This window comes from Lates calcarifer, linkage group LG17, assembly GCF_001640805.2.
Source record: "Lates calcarifer isolate ASB-BC8 linkage group LG17, TLL_Latcal_v3, whole genome shotgun sequence".
Lineage (NCBI taxonomy): Eukaryota > Metazoa > Chordata > Actinopteri > Centropomidae > Lates > Lates calcarifer.
Window position 1 is genome coordinate 3304932 of NC_066849.1, and position 17457 is coordinate 3322388.

A 17457-nucleotide genomic window follows, 5' to 3' on the forward strand; every position below is an offset into this window, starting at 1 on the left:
ATCACTATAGTATTCAGTGATCCTAAAGGAATAGGATTAGGTATTTGCAGAAAGTTAATGTCCTCTGGCACAAGTATTCATACTATGTTTTTAGAGTGACTTAACCCTAGGAATACTAGCATGTGGTTTCAACATTTGTGTGTGAGTGACCACTTGCTTTCTTGCTGTCTGACAGTTTGTCTGTCAAGTTTTTGAGTGTTCTCTGTTAGCTCTTGTGGCCATTTTGAAGCAGACATACACATTTGTGATGACGCACTATAACACAGTACACTGTATAAACACTGGAAACCAGACACCTTATTGTGTTGGGGAACATGTGTAAAAATACGCAGAGCCTATTTGTAGAAGCTTTGGAATAACGGTTGGGATGGAGTGTGAAAGATAGGTTTTACCAGTGTTTAGAGAGTGGGTTTAATTTTGGAAGGGCTGAGCTCCTTTTTAGTCTGCCTGCAGGTTCTCCATTTTACAGTCTCAAATTTCTTGTATTAAACAAGGATACACTTCTATGTGTGTATCATTCTCAAATGAATAGTCACTCTAAGTGGAAATCTTGAAAAGTTGCTCTTAAATATTTTTTCTGTTAACGCAGATTAGTATAACTCCCTGTCTAGTATTTTTTTTTACTTAAGTAGATAACTGAAATGGATGCTGGGCATCACTAAAGCTGAATAGACAGAATAAAACATGTAGTTATCTCTCCTGTATTTTGGCATTTGCTATCACATTGCACAGAACTGAGATAACAGCTTATCACAGCTGCTCCTTTGTCCTCTAACACTCCTGCCTTTTCTCCTCCTCAAGGTATCTGAGGGCTCAGAGGTCCACTTTCAGCCGGGAAACTTCTCCCTCTCCTGCCAGATCCAGAAGGAGACCCTTCCCCACGGCAATGAGCACCTCCTCAGCTGGGCCCAGAAGAAGTACAAGGCAGTCACCTCTTTCTCTGAGCTCAGGATGACTCAAGACATCTACATCAAAGTCGGAGAAGGTGTGTGCTAGATTCCCAAAATTCCCAAACTTAGCTCTAGGCTCCAAGGCACACCTCCCCATTCCTCTTCAGTTCCCACAACTTTACTTAGCTTTTATGTTTGAGCCCTGGCTAGAGGTTCACATGCACTACTCTGGTAAAAGAATTTCCCTCCCTTGACAGGCATTTCATTTACCCTTTCACACTGTTTAACAGGCTATCTGTGGTCACAACATACTAATGAAGATTAGTTCCTATTAATAATAACATATATGATTATTTAAAGCATTAACATAATTAATTATATAATTAGGATGGATATCTGTCATTGACATTACTTGCAAGAGAATGAAAAGGTAGAGAGTTGAAAATTACACCAAATCTGGCCTTTGTTCAAGGTTACTATGAAGTTATAATCTTAAAGATTATCACTTTGAATATATAATTTATAAGATTATAACTATAAATCAGTTTGTCTATCTCTTTACACTGCAGCCAAACAAACTTGTTTCAGTAAAGAGGTCAAGTGACATATATACTGCAATTCCTGTGACTGGTTAGCAATAAAAGTGACCCTGGGTTCGACCAGTATGAACTGGCAGCAATAGGAAGTGTTAGGTTTAAATAAGCAATAACTTCAACTATAACTCTGATGCAGATGTAGGAGAGTGAGTAGTGAACAGGGTGTTATTAATGAGAATCCAACTGTTGTATCAAAAACAGTCTTTTATTTTATTAATATGATAAACTCAAACTTTTGTCATTTGTAATAATGAAATAAGAACAACAGCAAAATGTAATGTAATGTCTCACTGTGGAGGGCATACATAGTAAGTTGACCAGATGTCAGTGGAAAAAAAGCAGAGGTAAGCTCTAGATAAATCATGCCTTTCCAGTTTTTCCAATAAGTAAGATAAGGAAGGATAAGCAGTCTGAAGTGGAGAAGCACTTGGGGATTCTCAGGGGAGGCTATGATTGATCTTCACACGTTAGAACTGTAGACTTTCAATTCTTTATTCTCTACTGGCTGATCCACACAGTGAGCAGACAGCATGTCCGACTTCACAATTCGTCAGCTCCCAGACAAGACTGTTTTTAACGAGCATCTTTCACTACATGGAAATAAAGCAAAGCTCATGTCTGGAAAGACATAATGGCTCCACTACTCCTAGTGATAAGTTCTCTCTCTATGTTGTTGGTTGCTGTGGAGAGCAGAGTGGTTGCTCAGCCTTCAAGCGTTTGGCTTGTGTCATTAGGGGGCTGTGGTTTGGCAAAAGCCCAGAGTGCCATGATGTTTACTTCAAGCAAAGAGCTGTAGATTTCCACTCCTTCACAACTTCAGTAGTGTTTCATGAAGATGGACAGATTCTCACTTTGCTTCCTACCCAGGGCTGTGCTCCAGGTCTCTCTTCAGCTCTTTAAAAGTGCCACAAGAGTTCCGGAGAGGAAGGTGCCAACCTTCAGTTTACACTTTGTCCAAGGCTCTGTTTGCCAAATAAGGAAGCATCTGTCTTGTGTTGTCTTCGAGTGCTGAGAAGGAGCATAACTTTTAATGTTCTGAGAAGTTAATGAATTTTTGAACAGTTGTGAAAGTGGAGGAAAAAACACTATAAAGTTTGATTAAATGTGTTTATGAATATTATTGTCCTCTTATTGTGGATGTTTCTGGTAAAATACCTGGATTAATTTTCCCACGTAAAATGAAAAGAGAAAGATCCCTGTTGATAGGAAGACAGGTCATGCCAACCGGATCACCTCACCCAAGAAAGGAAGAAAAGGCTTGTCGTTGTTAGTAGTGCATTTTGGATGAGAGACAATGTGAATACCAGCTGCTGGGTTGCAGGGAAACTGTTCTTCAGCTGGAACAGCTGGGTCAAAGCAAACATCCACCCCACTGAAGTCTCTGTGAGCAGGACGCTGAGATCCTCTCAGAAGCAGGGGGTGCTGTTCTTTAGCTGACCTCAGACTCTGACCCCTCTGTGGTGGAGGGGGTAACAAAAATCCATATTTCTCCTTTGGGAGATCAAAATAGCCTCAGAGAACCCCCGACCAAGTAACACAAACATCTTTCTACTTTCAGACCCAGTGTTTTCTGACACCTGCAAGATTGATACCAACTTCCTGTCTCTGAACTACCTGGGCGGCTACGTGGAGCCACAGGCATCAAAGGGTTGTGTCCTGTCTGGACCTGACAAAGACCAAGAGGTCCACATCATCGAGCTCCAAGCCCCTAACTCCAGCAGGTGAGCAGCCAAAGCGGCCAAAGCCAAGAAAACATGTTGTCATAGTTTATTTCTGAGGTCAAGATGCTCTCACCAACCTCAGTGGAGTTTGTTTTGGATGGGAACTAACATGAAGACAGGGGGCCTACTTTTCACTTAGTCGTGTTCTTTTGAGAAAGATATTTCAAAACTGGGTCTCGAAGTCCAGGTTGCCAGATAATCGCCTCACTCCCCCAGTGGAGTGATTATTCTGTATACCCAAAAGACTGCAAATCTGGGAATGTGTTGGTAGCTGTGCTGTATCTCACTCTAGTGCTATCTGGTCTGTTGTGCATATGTCTGCTTTTTTTCTGGGAATGCATCCAGCTTTTTAATTAGTTGGCCAGACACTGAAGGTACGATAACACTGTGTCGACCCAACCATCCAAAATTCTTTTTCTCTCTTTCCGTCCCTGCAGCGCTTTCCAGGTGGACGTCATAGTGGACCTACGGCCTCTGGAGGACGATGCCCCCCTGCATCGTGACGTTGTCTTGCTGCTCAAGTGCGCTAAGTCTGTCAACTGGGTCATCAAGGCCCACCGTGTAATTGGCAAGCTGGATGTAGTGGTAAGCTAGTAGCATCACAACACATAAAAGCTTTCCATCCAGAGATGTCTCTTTTTTTCCCTTTACAGACTTCACTACTGAGATCTGATATAGTCTTATCACACATCACTGTGCTTGTCACAGACAGAAATGTCATCACTTTGCTCCACTGACCCAAAGAATTTGTTACACCAGAGTGTGTGTTGAATTGGCGCCTGGTCCCTGCTGCCTGAGAGGGTGGGGATAACAGGTTAGGAGGACCTGTGAAATTTCATTGCGGCAGCTCCAGGGACTGTCATCACATTCAGAGAGCCAGGGGCAGGACAATGGGGACATCACATATTTTCAGAGCCAAGACTACTGCAGTACTTTAACTGCACATAAAGTCTGAGTTGCTTCCCATCAGTCATAATGTGAATTATGAGCAGCGCTTGCCTCAGGCACTTTGTTAAGCTGTAAGCTGTTAGGATCTCCTCGCCACACACAAAAGATAAACCCTGGCTAATTACTGTAATATATCAGAGTTCCCTTTACTTCGAAAAACGGTTTTATACATATCAACGCTGAAGGTGAATATACAGATTTGATACTAAATCTTCATTAGTGTTATTCAAGTCTCTCAGGACCCTTAGGAACTATAAGAATATGACACCTATGTACACTTTGGAAGAATAGTTTAACTGTAGATCATGTTGATAGGCAATTGGCAGTTGTCCAACCACCGTGATTGCTCCAGGGATGGAATTTTAAACCCTGTTTCTGGAACAAAGAATTCAACACAGTAAAATGGGGGAAGACCAATATTCTTCGTTTCACAACACATTTCATTTTTGCTGAGTCTGGTGACATTTCATATTCACTCAATGGCTGACCCATGTTACCCATCCATTTTCTGTTGTCTTGTGCGTACCCCTCTGCTCAGCCCTTTACTCATTTCAGTGGAGGTGAGCAGGAGGTTCTGTGTTTCCTCAAAATGTAATGCTGATACTCCTACAGGGCCGCTGTAGCCATGACACAGCGCTTTTGCCAGGCACAGTGTGTTTGTACAGCTGCGTGGTCACTGCTGTACCATAAGGCAGTGTGAGTGTAATATAAGGTCAAAGCCTGTGAAACATACAGAACAGCACAAATGGATGGAAAAGCCTCTGATGGAGGTGCACAGCAGAAAACTTTATATGTTTTCTTATACCCACAACATGCAGAAATGGATAATTTGTTCCACATGGCACAACAGATTCATGGCTGTTACTAATTTGCACATAAGGCCTGCAACTAATAATTATTTTCATTGTCGATTATTCTATTGATGATATTTTTAATTAATCATTTGTCATAGAAAGAAGGTTCCAAAGCTGAACGTGAGTGTTTTTTTTCTTTTTTCAGATCAACAGTTCCAAATCCAAAGATATTAGATTTGCGACATAAAAACAGCCCATCTACATATATATAATATATATATATATATATATACTGCTCTTCGTCTATTCATCTATTCTTCTTCATCTATGTTAAACCACTGGTCACCAAGATCATTTAGGTGTTCCAAAATAGCTGACATTATGACTTTGACTTGATAACAGTGGTACACAGGACGCTGTGCTTGTGCAACCACTGTTTGGGACAATGTCAACTATGTGATATGATAGCCTCATAAAAGTGAGGCCTCGCTTCTGTCAAACTGGGTTTTCCTCAGCTTTGCTCAAGAGACTTTAAAGTGTGGGAAATGACTGTGAGAAAAAGTCAGTCCTCCCTCACACAGGGAGGGTATGCAGCAGGGCAGAACATGAATTTTAGGAGCAAATTAACATGTTGGTTTTTTCAGCATTGATCGAGCTGTGACACGCCCATTACCTCACACTCACGCACATGTCTGTGCACATGTCTGTGAATATCTGTGATAATTCCTGAACAGTAAATCATGTCCTTTGTGTCTGAAGATCTTAAAGGAAGTTTCATGTATGATCTTCTAGAAGCAATACTTTAGTTTTGGTTAAATGAATATACAGTAAGACAAATTAAATTGTACCTCTGCTTTCTTGCCCACAGGCCTCTGATACAGTGAGTGTTAGCTCAAATACAGAGAGACTGATGCACGTGTCAAAATCCCCTAAGCAGCACTTGCCATCAGGATCACAAGCCTTGATCAAGTGGGCAGAGGAGCATGGCTACAGTCCAGTCACATCTTATACAAGCACTCCTGTGGCTAACCACTTCAATATCCGACTCAGAGAGCCAGGTAAATGGAGGAAAGAGCCTCTGAATTTTCTCCCCAGTATAGATTATACTTGAACTAAAACTGTAATATTGTGTTCAATTTAATAAACATATATGGTAATGGTTAAAATATAGTGTGTTAGACAGATATTTTAGCATCTGTTCCTATTTTGTTTGTGACTAATATTGCACATTTCACTGTCCTTTTAGAGACACTAGTGTGAAATTGAGAAATGGTTTTATAGTTGTAGTCCTGTGTAATTTCCCTGCCTGTAAAATCAGCCTCATGAGACTATAACCATGTGTGACTTCCAGATGTGGTGGATCCTCTGGAGAGCATGTTGCCTCCAGAGCTGTCCATCCTGCGTGACTCCAGTCCTCATCCAGAAGCAGGAACTGCTTCACGACGCTCAGGTCTGCCCTTCCCCTTCCCACCGTCTGTGTCCGACAGCCTGCCCTACCTGCCGCTACCGTCCCCCTTCGATGACCGACCCTGGGAGAATGGAGAGCCTGAGGAGCACCAGGGCACTCTGAACGTTGGCCTCAGTGTGCAGTGTGAGGACACAAGGATGGTGGTCAGCATCGACAAAGAGAGCCTGCAAGTGAGTGGACAGCATGCCTTTACCCATCATAGATCCTGCCTAGAAACATATACAACCACAATAAAAAAAATACACACATAACACACTTTCCCCAGCACACAAAACCAGAAACACACATTCAAGAGGTCGCACATCTGAAAATTTTTCACCTGGCTTTTGTGTATTTTGCTCTTACAAGTCCTCTCATGCGACACAGACTTGATGTGACAAACTGTGACCAGAGGAATAGAAAACAACAAAGACGGAGGACACTCAAAGAGAATACCAGTGTCTGGACCAATTAAGAGGCTGAATAAATGTCATCTGCGTTAGATTAGAAAATGCCAATATAAATCTCCATATTGCGAGGCTGCTGCCTTATGAGAAGTATCCAATATGTGCAGGCATCTGTTAATACGTATTATATGTATTATACATATTACTACAATGGTCAGTGTAATGATACCAAATAAAAAAAAAAACAGTCTAAACACACACATCTAATAGTCACTTTTAGATTAATTGAAATATCAAAGTAGACTGAGAAATGCTGTTTTTGTGCTGTTTTTTGACAGTGTCGGTGGTATACACAGGCTGACACTGAAGCAAGCAGGACTGTTCCCAACATTTGGCATCTGTACACAGGGACAGCTCAGTCAGCCCACATCACAGAATGGAAACTGGCATAGACTGTAATTACGAGAAGCTGGGGCTAGAGCTAGACCACCTTGTGGCATTTGTTTATTCCTGGGAACTCACACAACCACTTTGACTTTTTTTTTTTTTTAACTATTCTGAAAATGACTTAATAAAGGATTTTTTTCTTTTGATCTTTATCGAGCTTTGCCATTTTTTGATATTTCCTCAGGCAAACGGGTTTATTCATGCCAACCTCACGCTCCAAGACCCAGAATGCAAAGCAACAGTCAATGCCACCCACTACACCCTGGAAACTCCTCTGACTGGCTGTCAGACCACCATGTATCCCATGCAAGGTAGCCAAATGGCCCTCTACATCAACTCTGTGAGTATAATACCTGTTATTACATTGTTTAAAACAAGTTGTGTCAATAGACTCCTCCTTGTTTGTAATATAAATACATAAATGTGTTTTTAAAGTTGAACTACATAAAAAATTATAAGTTCAGTTTATTTTTCTGCAGAGATAGAGCTCCTACATCAGTGCTCTTCATAGGGTCTGACATTTATTTTCCAACCAAAGATGTTCATACAGATAATTTAATGTGCAATATCTGTGTGGACAGACACCAAAAATAGTTAGTAATTCCAAGTTGATGTTGTCAGCTGTTGCTGAGTACCATCTATAATTTGAGCAAAGATGACTCCATGACTCTGTACACTTGTCTTTGGTATGATTTGAATCACAAGGTAACATACTGAGTGCAAAGGTTATCAAACTACCAGTTCATGTGAGTTTTGACATTTTGGTCAGTTGTCATCACTGCAACTTAACCCATGAAAGAGAGACAGCTAACACTTGCTAGACCCCCTCAATTGTACAATATGGGAAACACTAACTTTGGCAGAGCTATTAATGACTCAGTAGATATTAAAATAATGTGAAGCAAAAGTAACAGGAAATGTGATGAAAGAGAGTAGGGGATTGACCCACAGTAGAGTTCACTCGGCTGGGAGGCTAACTGAGAACTCTTTATTCATGTCATTTACACCCATGTGGTAGGCACCCTAACTACTAAGCTATCAGGTCACCTCTTGGTCCCTCTTTCTGACTGGAACAGTGCTTAACCAAAGCCATGTGAGCTTGTTGAAAAACAGGGAAAAGAAAACAGCTTATGTCCATAGGCTATACAGGGCCGTGATGTTCTATCAGTCAGTATCTCACCACAGAAGTTGACAGTGTGTCTTCTAGCAACCGAAGTCCTCAAATGTCAGTCACAATGTAAAATGCCCTCTCAGAAGCCTGACATCTAGATCAACCTGTTTTATCCTCTTTTGTGGATGCATGGAAATTAGAAAAGTATGTACTGCTGCTGCAGTGTCATGTTTTATATGTCTTACATGAAAAGTGAGAAAAAGAAGGGAAAGGAAAAAATGAGAAATCAAATTTCTGTTTGACTTTAAGGTACTTTTTCATGTAATGGTGAACTCTAACGTGTTTTTATGGGGTTCAGCATTCTCATCTGACATTCCCAGTTATCTTCATTATTATGGAATGCATTCGTTCAGCATGTTTGTTCTAACAAGCAAGGATGAATCACTTCCTACTCGACCTTGTGAAATCTTGTGGGGGAAATTTGGAACAACACATATTCTGTGCAGTGCATATTGAAAACTGGGGCACATGTTCAAGCCCATCCTTTGTGTTAGCATTTGCATGGAGGAAACCTCTGCTCTCTGGTCAAAAGAGATTAATTTTCATTGTCGAGGTCACCACACATCAAAGATAATCTGTCTTGGCTGTTGTTTCTCATCTTGATTTAATTCAGCAGTGGCACCAACAACAGGTCAGCTAACATTTGTTGCAGACTTTTAAAAAACACCGTTAGTGTCACTGACATTTTCTTCTTACCTCATTAAATCTAAATTTTCTTAAAGCTGCATGTACTCATCCCAGACTCTGACATACCTCTGCTCTACTGAGAAATTAAAAATATGTTTTCTGTTTTTGTCCAGTGTTAGTCCCACTGCTGAAACCACAGGACATTCCCACATTTTAAATCCAACTCATTGGTTACAGAATGTTTTGGAGACCCCTCTCAAAGATTCAAATCTGTGCCTGAATGAGGCAACACTACTTCCAACTGGATCTGTTAAAAAAAAAGTCTGGAAATGATTTTTGTGAAAGTTTTCCTTCCACTTACTAACTGATGTGGCCTTAGGTTTTGTGAGTAACAGACTCCTCTGTGGATCACAGGTCTTAATAAGTCAGGCTGAGACTAAGGATGGGAGTGGTGGGCCGCTGGGTTACGAGGATCTGGAATCGGGAGACATGCTGTTCCCGAGGGACCCGGTGGAGATAGGGAGGACTTTAACCGAGCCCACAGAGCACCAGTCTGTCATAGAGGTAAGAGAGTGCACTTAGTGTGGTTCTTTGTCAGTGAGAGCTGCACTTTATCACAGGGTGAAAGTTGACTACTGACCACTGATCATCTACATCTCTATGTAAATCATGCACAGTTGGAAAAAACTCTGTTTCCCAGAGTCCCTTGGTGCTAGTAAAGACTCATCTGGCTCCTGAAATCTCCCTATCATTCCATGATGTCTGTTTTATGAACTTGACCTGACATTTTCCATTTTGAAGTTTCTCCATCTTCTTCTCTCTACTGACTTATTTTCCTTTGTCTCATCCATTCCTAGTCTCCCTCTTATTGCTCTTGTTTGTACAGTATCTCTTAGGTTCCTTCCCTATTTTCTGGCCCATCTTGATGTGGTCAAACATTAAGACACAGTCATGAAAGGGTGAGGGCACTTAGCAATGGAATCTGAGGTCAGATCCCTGCTGATATTTGTGTTGGCCTTGTCTTATTCCCCTCCTAGTTCAACTGCACATACAGAAATAACCAGGAAACCTCAGAAACACTTCCCAGGATCGTACCGGGACCAGCCAGGCAACCAGTCAACAACATGACGTTCATTATGGAATTGTACAACACATTGTCATCCAACAACCCCTCACGCCAGGCCTTCTTCACTGTTTCACAAAATCAGAAAGTCTTTGTGGAGGTACGCTTTGTATTTCTAACAGATTAATTCTTATTTCAGTGTCATGTGTTTTGCAGATAAATGTTCTGTTGTCTTATGTAACTTTGTGTTTTTTGTCTCTAAATTGAAACTTTCATAAGAGCAGAGAAAACTGTTCTGTGTGTACTCTGTCTGGGATTTTAGCTCTTCCTGCTTTGATCTCTTAGTGCAGCAACCACAAGGTCAATTTGTATTTTGTCTGGTTGGGGCTAAAAAGCTAACAGTCACTTTCACCTCTCACATTCATCGTATCTCCCCTCTATGTGTCTATTTGGCTCAAAATCCTTGTTTCGCAACAGTAATTATGGAGGTCATGTAAGATGGCAAAGACTTGTACTCTGAGGTCCTTTGAAGGGATGATTTATGATTATATCAGCAGGAGATGCTTCAATGACAGTGTGGATGCAGAGCCAGCAGGTTACAAAGAGTTTTCTGTGTGTGAGGTTATGGCGTAAGCCTCTCCTCAGAACTCACACTGTGCTGAGACCTGACCTGAGGCCATGGCCGAAAGGTGCACAAGTGCACTTTGATGCTCATAGAGTGGCTTTTTGTTCATTCAAAACACACCTCTCACCAGCTGTGCATATATAATATATTTTAAATATATATATATAATCAAATTTCAGCTCTGTTATACATTTTAAGATTGAATTTGTGTCATTTAAATATTCAAAATGTTATAAAGTGTATGTGTGTGGTTTTCACTCTGACCAAGACCCTTCTAATGAGGATACCATTACTGACAATCCAAAAGGAGGAAAGAAGAGGAATAATAACTCAAGGGACTGTCTTGTGGTTACGGATGGAAAGATATTACTACCACCCTAACTGGAACTGAAATACAATTTGAAGAAATTTGTCTGAGTTTCTGCCTTGTGTCAGTGTCAAGGCAGAAGTCCATAGTCCAAGTCCATCCACTATTGTTTCCATAGTGACAGCTAGATTTTGGATGAACACAGTGCATATCTTTCTTTCAGTTTAGGACTGAATGAAACAATAATCTTTTTACTTATTTTGGTCTTTTCCTTAATATTAAAGTTGGGTTGTAAAACCAAAACAATAAGATAAAAGATGCTGTAGGCTGATGGGTTACACTCAGAAGATTGTTAGCTAATCTGAAACCATAAGGGAGAAATTTCTATGCTCTGGTTTCATGATGGCATCTCATAGTTTTGCATTAATTTGACAGAATACCATTCCATGACATATAGACTACAGCACCAGTCTCTCATTCCTTACAGTGAAACTGGCCTTACAGCGATACTGGCAGCCTGCCAGCTACTGTCAATCAAGAAGCACAAAGACCTTTTTCTTCCTTTTAATAATAAGAATAATTTAAAAAATACAATTCAGAAAAAACAATTCAGAATTCAAAAAAGATTTGAACTGAAATACAAAAAGGATGACTAAATGTGATTTCAGTTGGACTTTAATCTGCACAGAAAGTAAACTTGCTGTTTTGACAAAACATGGTTTATTTGCCAGACTACTTTTTGGCTAGGAGCAGTGACCTCCTGGAGTCTTGTTGACTCGCTGTTTCTCCCTGCTTCAAGTCTTTATACCAAGCTAAGTTTCCTATCTCCTGGCTGTAACTTCATTTATACAGACAAATATGTGAGCAGTGTGAGCACTGACCATTTCTTTCTTGACTAAGCAAAAAAACAAAACAAAACAAAAAGCAATGGGTTTATGAATAGACAATCATAAAGTGGGTGTAAAATTGCAGTATATTATGTGTAAAGTATTAATGTTTGTAGTGTAACAAAAAAAGCAATTCAGCTAATCTTATCAGAGCAGCATTGCAAATGAATCCTAACTCCAGTCGTGAAGTTGCATGTGAAGTAGCTTGTCACGACAAATGACAAATGATCTATGTATTTGAAGAATAAATGTTTTTCTTCTCTCTCTCATGTGCTTCAGGTCACATCAACCGCATCAGATCCGGATCTGGGGTTCACTATTATATCGTGCTTCATTTCTCCCAACTCCAATCCCAGCGTGGCCTCAGACTACACTCTCATTGAGACAGTCTGTCCGACAGATGACTCTGTCAAAATCTATCCTCAGAGGGACTTCCCTGTCCCTCACACGCAGATGGATAGGAAAAGTTTCAGTTTCACCTTCAACTCAAAGTTAAACATGTCCCTGCTTTTCCTGCACTGTGAGATGTCTCTGTGCTCCAAGAGATCTCAGATCAACCAAAGACTACCGCCGGTATGCTGCGTAATCTTCTCCAAATCACCTTTATTCTTTTGCATGTCATTGTTTAATGAGTTTACTGTACAAGCTATCAAGGCTGTTGTAGTCTCTCCAGAGCCTATATGATATTAGTGGAGTTTGTTTTAGTCAAGTCAAGTCAAGTCAGTTTTATTTATATAGCACCAATTCACAACAGAAGTTAACTCGAGGCACGTATAGAGCAGGTCTATACATCTTATAAAATTTACAGAGAGAGACCCAACAGATCCCACCATGAGCAGCAGTAGGCGACTGTGACAAGGAAAAACTTCCTTTCAGAAAAAGTCAGGCTTGTAGTGCAGTACCTTTACTCTGGCTGAGCAGTATTAACTCTGCACTCAAAGCTAGGCAGGAAATATGGATCGATGTAGAGTTTGCCAAATATCCAGCTGCAGAACAAACTAAGCATCCGTCTCAGCCATCATTTTCATTTTTCACTTACTGTGTTATCTGTCCAACTTCCAACTCATACAATCTATTGCAAGCTCTTTCCTCTACTTTTCTGACCTCTTTTCACCTGGAAAAAGTAGTGATGGAGTAGTGGTCTGTAGTTGAATTGTGACTGTGAAGCTAACTGTTATGCTGTGATAATGATCAGAGTCAAGTTGAGGCTAATGAGTTAGTCATTTGTTTAATTTCCAGTTTCATACTTTTGGTCAGTTATGACAGAGGGCACTTGCTTGAGGTTGAGAAATGTAAATGTTTGCTTTTGCTTTCACAGAACCCTTTTTTGTAGAGAATTGCTCAGAATAAATGCCTTTTTCCGTACTGTAAATTTTTTAAAGTTTTTAAGTTCTTAATTCTCTATGTTTTCTCTAATTTTATCCGCACAGTGCTTACAACCCAGTGAGACCTGTGACTCTCTTGATGTGGACAATATCATCAAGATGATGATGAATCACAGGAGGTCCACCAAGCCACTGGTTGTGGTGAACGGTCCTGGTCAAACAAACAAACCAGGTTAGTGAGTGGAAAGACCTTACACCTTGAGCTCAGTTGTGTTCTGAGGTCTGATTTCCGTGATTGTGAGTGTAAAGTGTGATTAGAAACCTGAAGTGAAGGACGATGCCGGTCTGAGGCAGAGGGAGCCAGAGAAATCTTAGTCCGGGTCAGACCACAAAACACTGCACATCACTTCCCCACATCTGGTCATCATTAAGTGTGGTGTGCGTGTTGTGTGATTGTGTATGCAGGTGTGTGTCTATGCACATTTGGTGTGGGTGCATACATGTTTCTGTTTACATTAAGCATATGTACACAAGTGTGTGCGTGTGTGTGTGTGTGTGTTTTTGGGTGTGTGCACATACTAGCATGTGGTTGACAGCAGTAAAGGGGAGTGTGCTAACGCTGAGGCCCAGTTCAGTTGCTCTGGACCAGTCCATGCTTAGGAAGAGATGCAAAAAGAGGAGTCATACAGCATCGAGCTCCAGTTGTTTTCACTTAGGACCTTCACTGTGGCCTCCCCTTTCCAGTAGAGAAGGGGGATAAGGGAGGAGTGTGTGTATGTGTGCATATGAGGGGGAGTGGTAGTCCTCTCATTGGTTTTGGGAGTCCAGCCATAGTCTAAAAGCCCCTCGATCATTTAGTCAGTCATTCATTGACTTGCTGTATCATCTCAGGGGCTGTGAGCTTGATAGGTGGGGAGGGAGCAGCCTGCAGGGAGGGCCTGAGGTCACCACCACCACATTTTACTAATTATGACCTAAACTAAGATGGGGTGATATCATGAGTGCCAAGTCTCTGATGGACTGCCAGAGCTTTTGAAATCAGCATCCCCTCTGAGCAATGACACCAACAAGAGACCTGTGGTCAGTTTGAGTCAACATTATTGACTCATGTGTTTGATATAAATCACGTCATTTTAATCCGTGTGAGCCAGAGCCCGAACGATATATACCAGTATGGCCGATTCAACCTTACTGCAGATTCGTTTATTCATTTCAAAGCATTGAGAGAAAGCAGTGGGGACTCCAGAATTTTAGAAGTGTGTATCTTGATTTGTTTATTAGCTTTACTATATCCCAACTTGAGGGATAAACCAGCACCCTCCAAGGAGGCAGATGCCAATGATGTGGAAGAAATTCTGTGGTGGCATCTTGGGTAGCCAACCAAATTCTAGGGATGACACCCTTGGATCTACCCATATTGAAGTTAATTTTTTTTGGCTATAAAATATCCCACTCAGTTAAAGCTGACACAATTTGTCAGTTCGCTGGAACAACACTGGAAACAGTTTGGATAACTGATAGATTTTTGAAACAATTTGATTTTCAAAAATACCAAAAGTGACTCTTGCTCTCAAATGTGAATATCATCCAGTTTCGTTGGTGTTTTGTGATATTAACTCAATATCTTTGACTTTTAGATTGTTGAATGAACAAAATAAGTAATTTGAGTGTGACAACTTGGACTTTACAGAATCATGAATGATGAGTATTTTTCACTATTTGTGACATGAGTCTATATGTCAAGGAAAATAACAGGTAGACTGATCAATATTGAAAATAATTGTTAGTTGCAGCCATATGCTCTGCTTGATATTGGTCACAACTCAAAGGATTTTAATCAAAATGTCTGTATATATCTTCAAGCATACAAACAGAGAATTTTCAGATTTTTTTTTTAACTCTCAGATATTGATACTGGTAACAGCCTCAAAAATCCAACATCAGTCAGGCTCTAGTGTGAGTAGTCAGAGTTGGACAAGAAAATGCTGAACACAAGTGGGCGTATTTATTACATTTTAACTGGACATTGGGTTTCACTGCTGGGCAGAGATACCTTATGGATGTAGTCACTTTTTAGCACAGAAGTGCTAGTGTTGATGTTGGAGAAGTTATTGGTGAATATATTGGTCAACAGAGACCCTAAAATTTGCAGTAATGAATGAATGAGTAAGCTAAGCTAGTCCAAAGTAGGCAGCCCACACCAAAATGCCAGTGCAGCGGGTTTACTTTCCATGGAGGAGATTAAGTAAACACTGATATGCAATAACCAGAGTGAAAAAAAACTCAATTTCAAAGTGTTTTCTAACACAAAGGCATCGCTTATGCTAGGATGGCAAACAAAACAAGCAGCCTTTTCAAGGGCCACAGTTCTGCCCTGGATAGCATCCCAAAGAGCTGAACTTGATCTACAAATCAAAGAGGGCCACTTGTGGCCAACTTGGTGCATGGAAAAACATAACAGCCTCAAAGCCCTGCCATCAAAAGTAAATTTACTGCTTCACAACATCAATAAATTATATCCCTTTTTTATGGATCTGGTAACGTTCAGGAAAAGTTGAACAGTATCATTTATTTGAGAGGCTGGCAGTTTAGATGGTTACAACAGTACTAGTGGTATTACTTTAGTGTAAGACTGCAGAGAATAGAGGAGGAAAAAAAAACATTAATATCAGGGTTATTGTATTAAAAGTTTTGGACAGGCTGAGACTCCAGAGCATGAAATATATTCTGTAAGTGAATATGTTGAATGTTCAGATTGCTTATCTTATTAAGTAGCTAATTTCTGCGAAAATATCTGTGATGATGCAACACCTTAAAATCTGGGCAAGGTTTTTTGTTGTCCAGATGGGCTGCTGCATTCATTGCCCACATCACGTAGCTTACTACTTATAACTAAAACGATAAGGATGTTTCTGGTTGTATGTAATTTATACATACATAGAAAATATTCTTTGACACATCATTTTTCGTCATCAAGTATTTTTTTGTCATCAAGTATGTACTGAAGAGGACGTGTGCAAGCAGATGTGTCATAAGAGTCTTGTTAAAGTCCTGTATATTATCTGTGGTACAGTATATGGTGCTAATGGCCTTATGGAACTCACTTGATTACAGCAACAAGCTTTGAATTGTTGAGTTCAACTGTAGTTTGTTTTATAAGTATGAAACCCCAGTGTCAGGAGTCATGCAGAGGTGACATTAGTGGCTTCTGCTCTCCATGAGGAGAGGTCAGAGTTGAACAAAAGCAAATCATTAAGCAGGGGCGCTCTCTCATTCCATAGCAAGCACACTTACATAAACAAATGACATTCATAGAGGTATCAATGCTGTTCAGCTTTGGCAGCAGCTTAAAGCTGCAAACACAAAAGTCATGAGTTTAACCTGTAGAGCACTGCCTGGTTCTGTGAAAGTAGGGAATATAAGTCAACATCTGACAGACGCCCAGCAGAGTATTCTTCCCCATAGACATGAAGGTATTATTTGAAAACCTGAGGTTTCAGCTTGATAAATTCTCAAACTGGAGTTATATACATTTTATTAGTCTAGTGTAAGTTTAGTGTTTAGTTTAGTTTAAGTTTAGTGTGCTTTTTCTCTCTCTGCTGTTTATTGGGCTGAAAGAATTGCTGGCCACTCTCTTATATTCTTAGCACAAGACATCACACAAACAGATAACAGTGGTGTGGAGGAGTAGGGGTGGAGGGTGGTAGAGAGGACGTCCTCTGGCTATCGTCCCCTCTGAAATTAAAGTCCTCTCTGATGACTTGTCATCATCCATTATACAAGATGAAAACTCAGAGGTGTTCTTTCCAAGAATAGCGCCCATTGTGCTGGAGTCTTGGACATGTACCAGGCTTGCCTCTTGAGTTCGCCCATACACAAGCGCCTTTGTATTGTTTGTTAAGACATCATTACAGCTAATTTCATTTTTGAAAGCATTCCAGATGGCTTGAAATAAATGGGTAAGAAGAACTATTCAGTGTTAGTAGGTTCATCCTCTGGGACACTGTCAGCTTACAGAATAGCTGCTCTTTCAGTTTTTCCTGGTTCACATTCCACAGAGAGTTGCTTATCAACACAGTACAATATCAGCAATCTGTTGGTCCTGTGGCTTGTGGCTGACTGGCTAACTTCTTGTGTTATTTTCTGTATGTATCATGATAGTCAACATACATTAATTAATTTATATATATATATACATATGT

The 17457-nt window shown here is 40.5% G+C and overlaps 1 protein-coding gene across 1 annotated transcript in view; it reads left to right on the forward strand.

Moving 5' to 3' along the window:
• tgfbr3 (transforming growth factor, beta receptor III) overlaps positions 1–17457 on the forward strand; it is a 69389-nt gene that overhangs the window by 42714 nt on the left and 9218 nt on the right. Inside the window, exons 5-14 of the mRNA XM_018669936.2 lie at positions 802–985; positions 3045–3207; positions 3645–3792; positions 5818–6007; positions 6301–6587; positions 7435–7590; positions 9463–9612; positions 10086–10271; positions 12210–12503; positions 13361–13487. Of these exons, the coding sequence (XP_018525452.1) occupies positions 802–985; positions 3045–3207; positions 3645–3792; positions 5818–6007; positions 6301–6587; positions 7435–7590; positions 9463–9612; positions 10086–10271; positions 12210–12503; positions 13361–13487 (1885 nt within the window). The remainder of the gene's footprint in view (positions 1–801; positions 986–3044; positions 3208–3644; positions 3793–5817; positions 6008–6300; positions 6588–7434; positions 7591–9462; positions 9613–10085; positions 10272–12209; positions 12504–13360; positions 13488–17457) is intronic.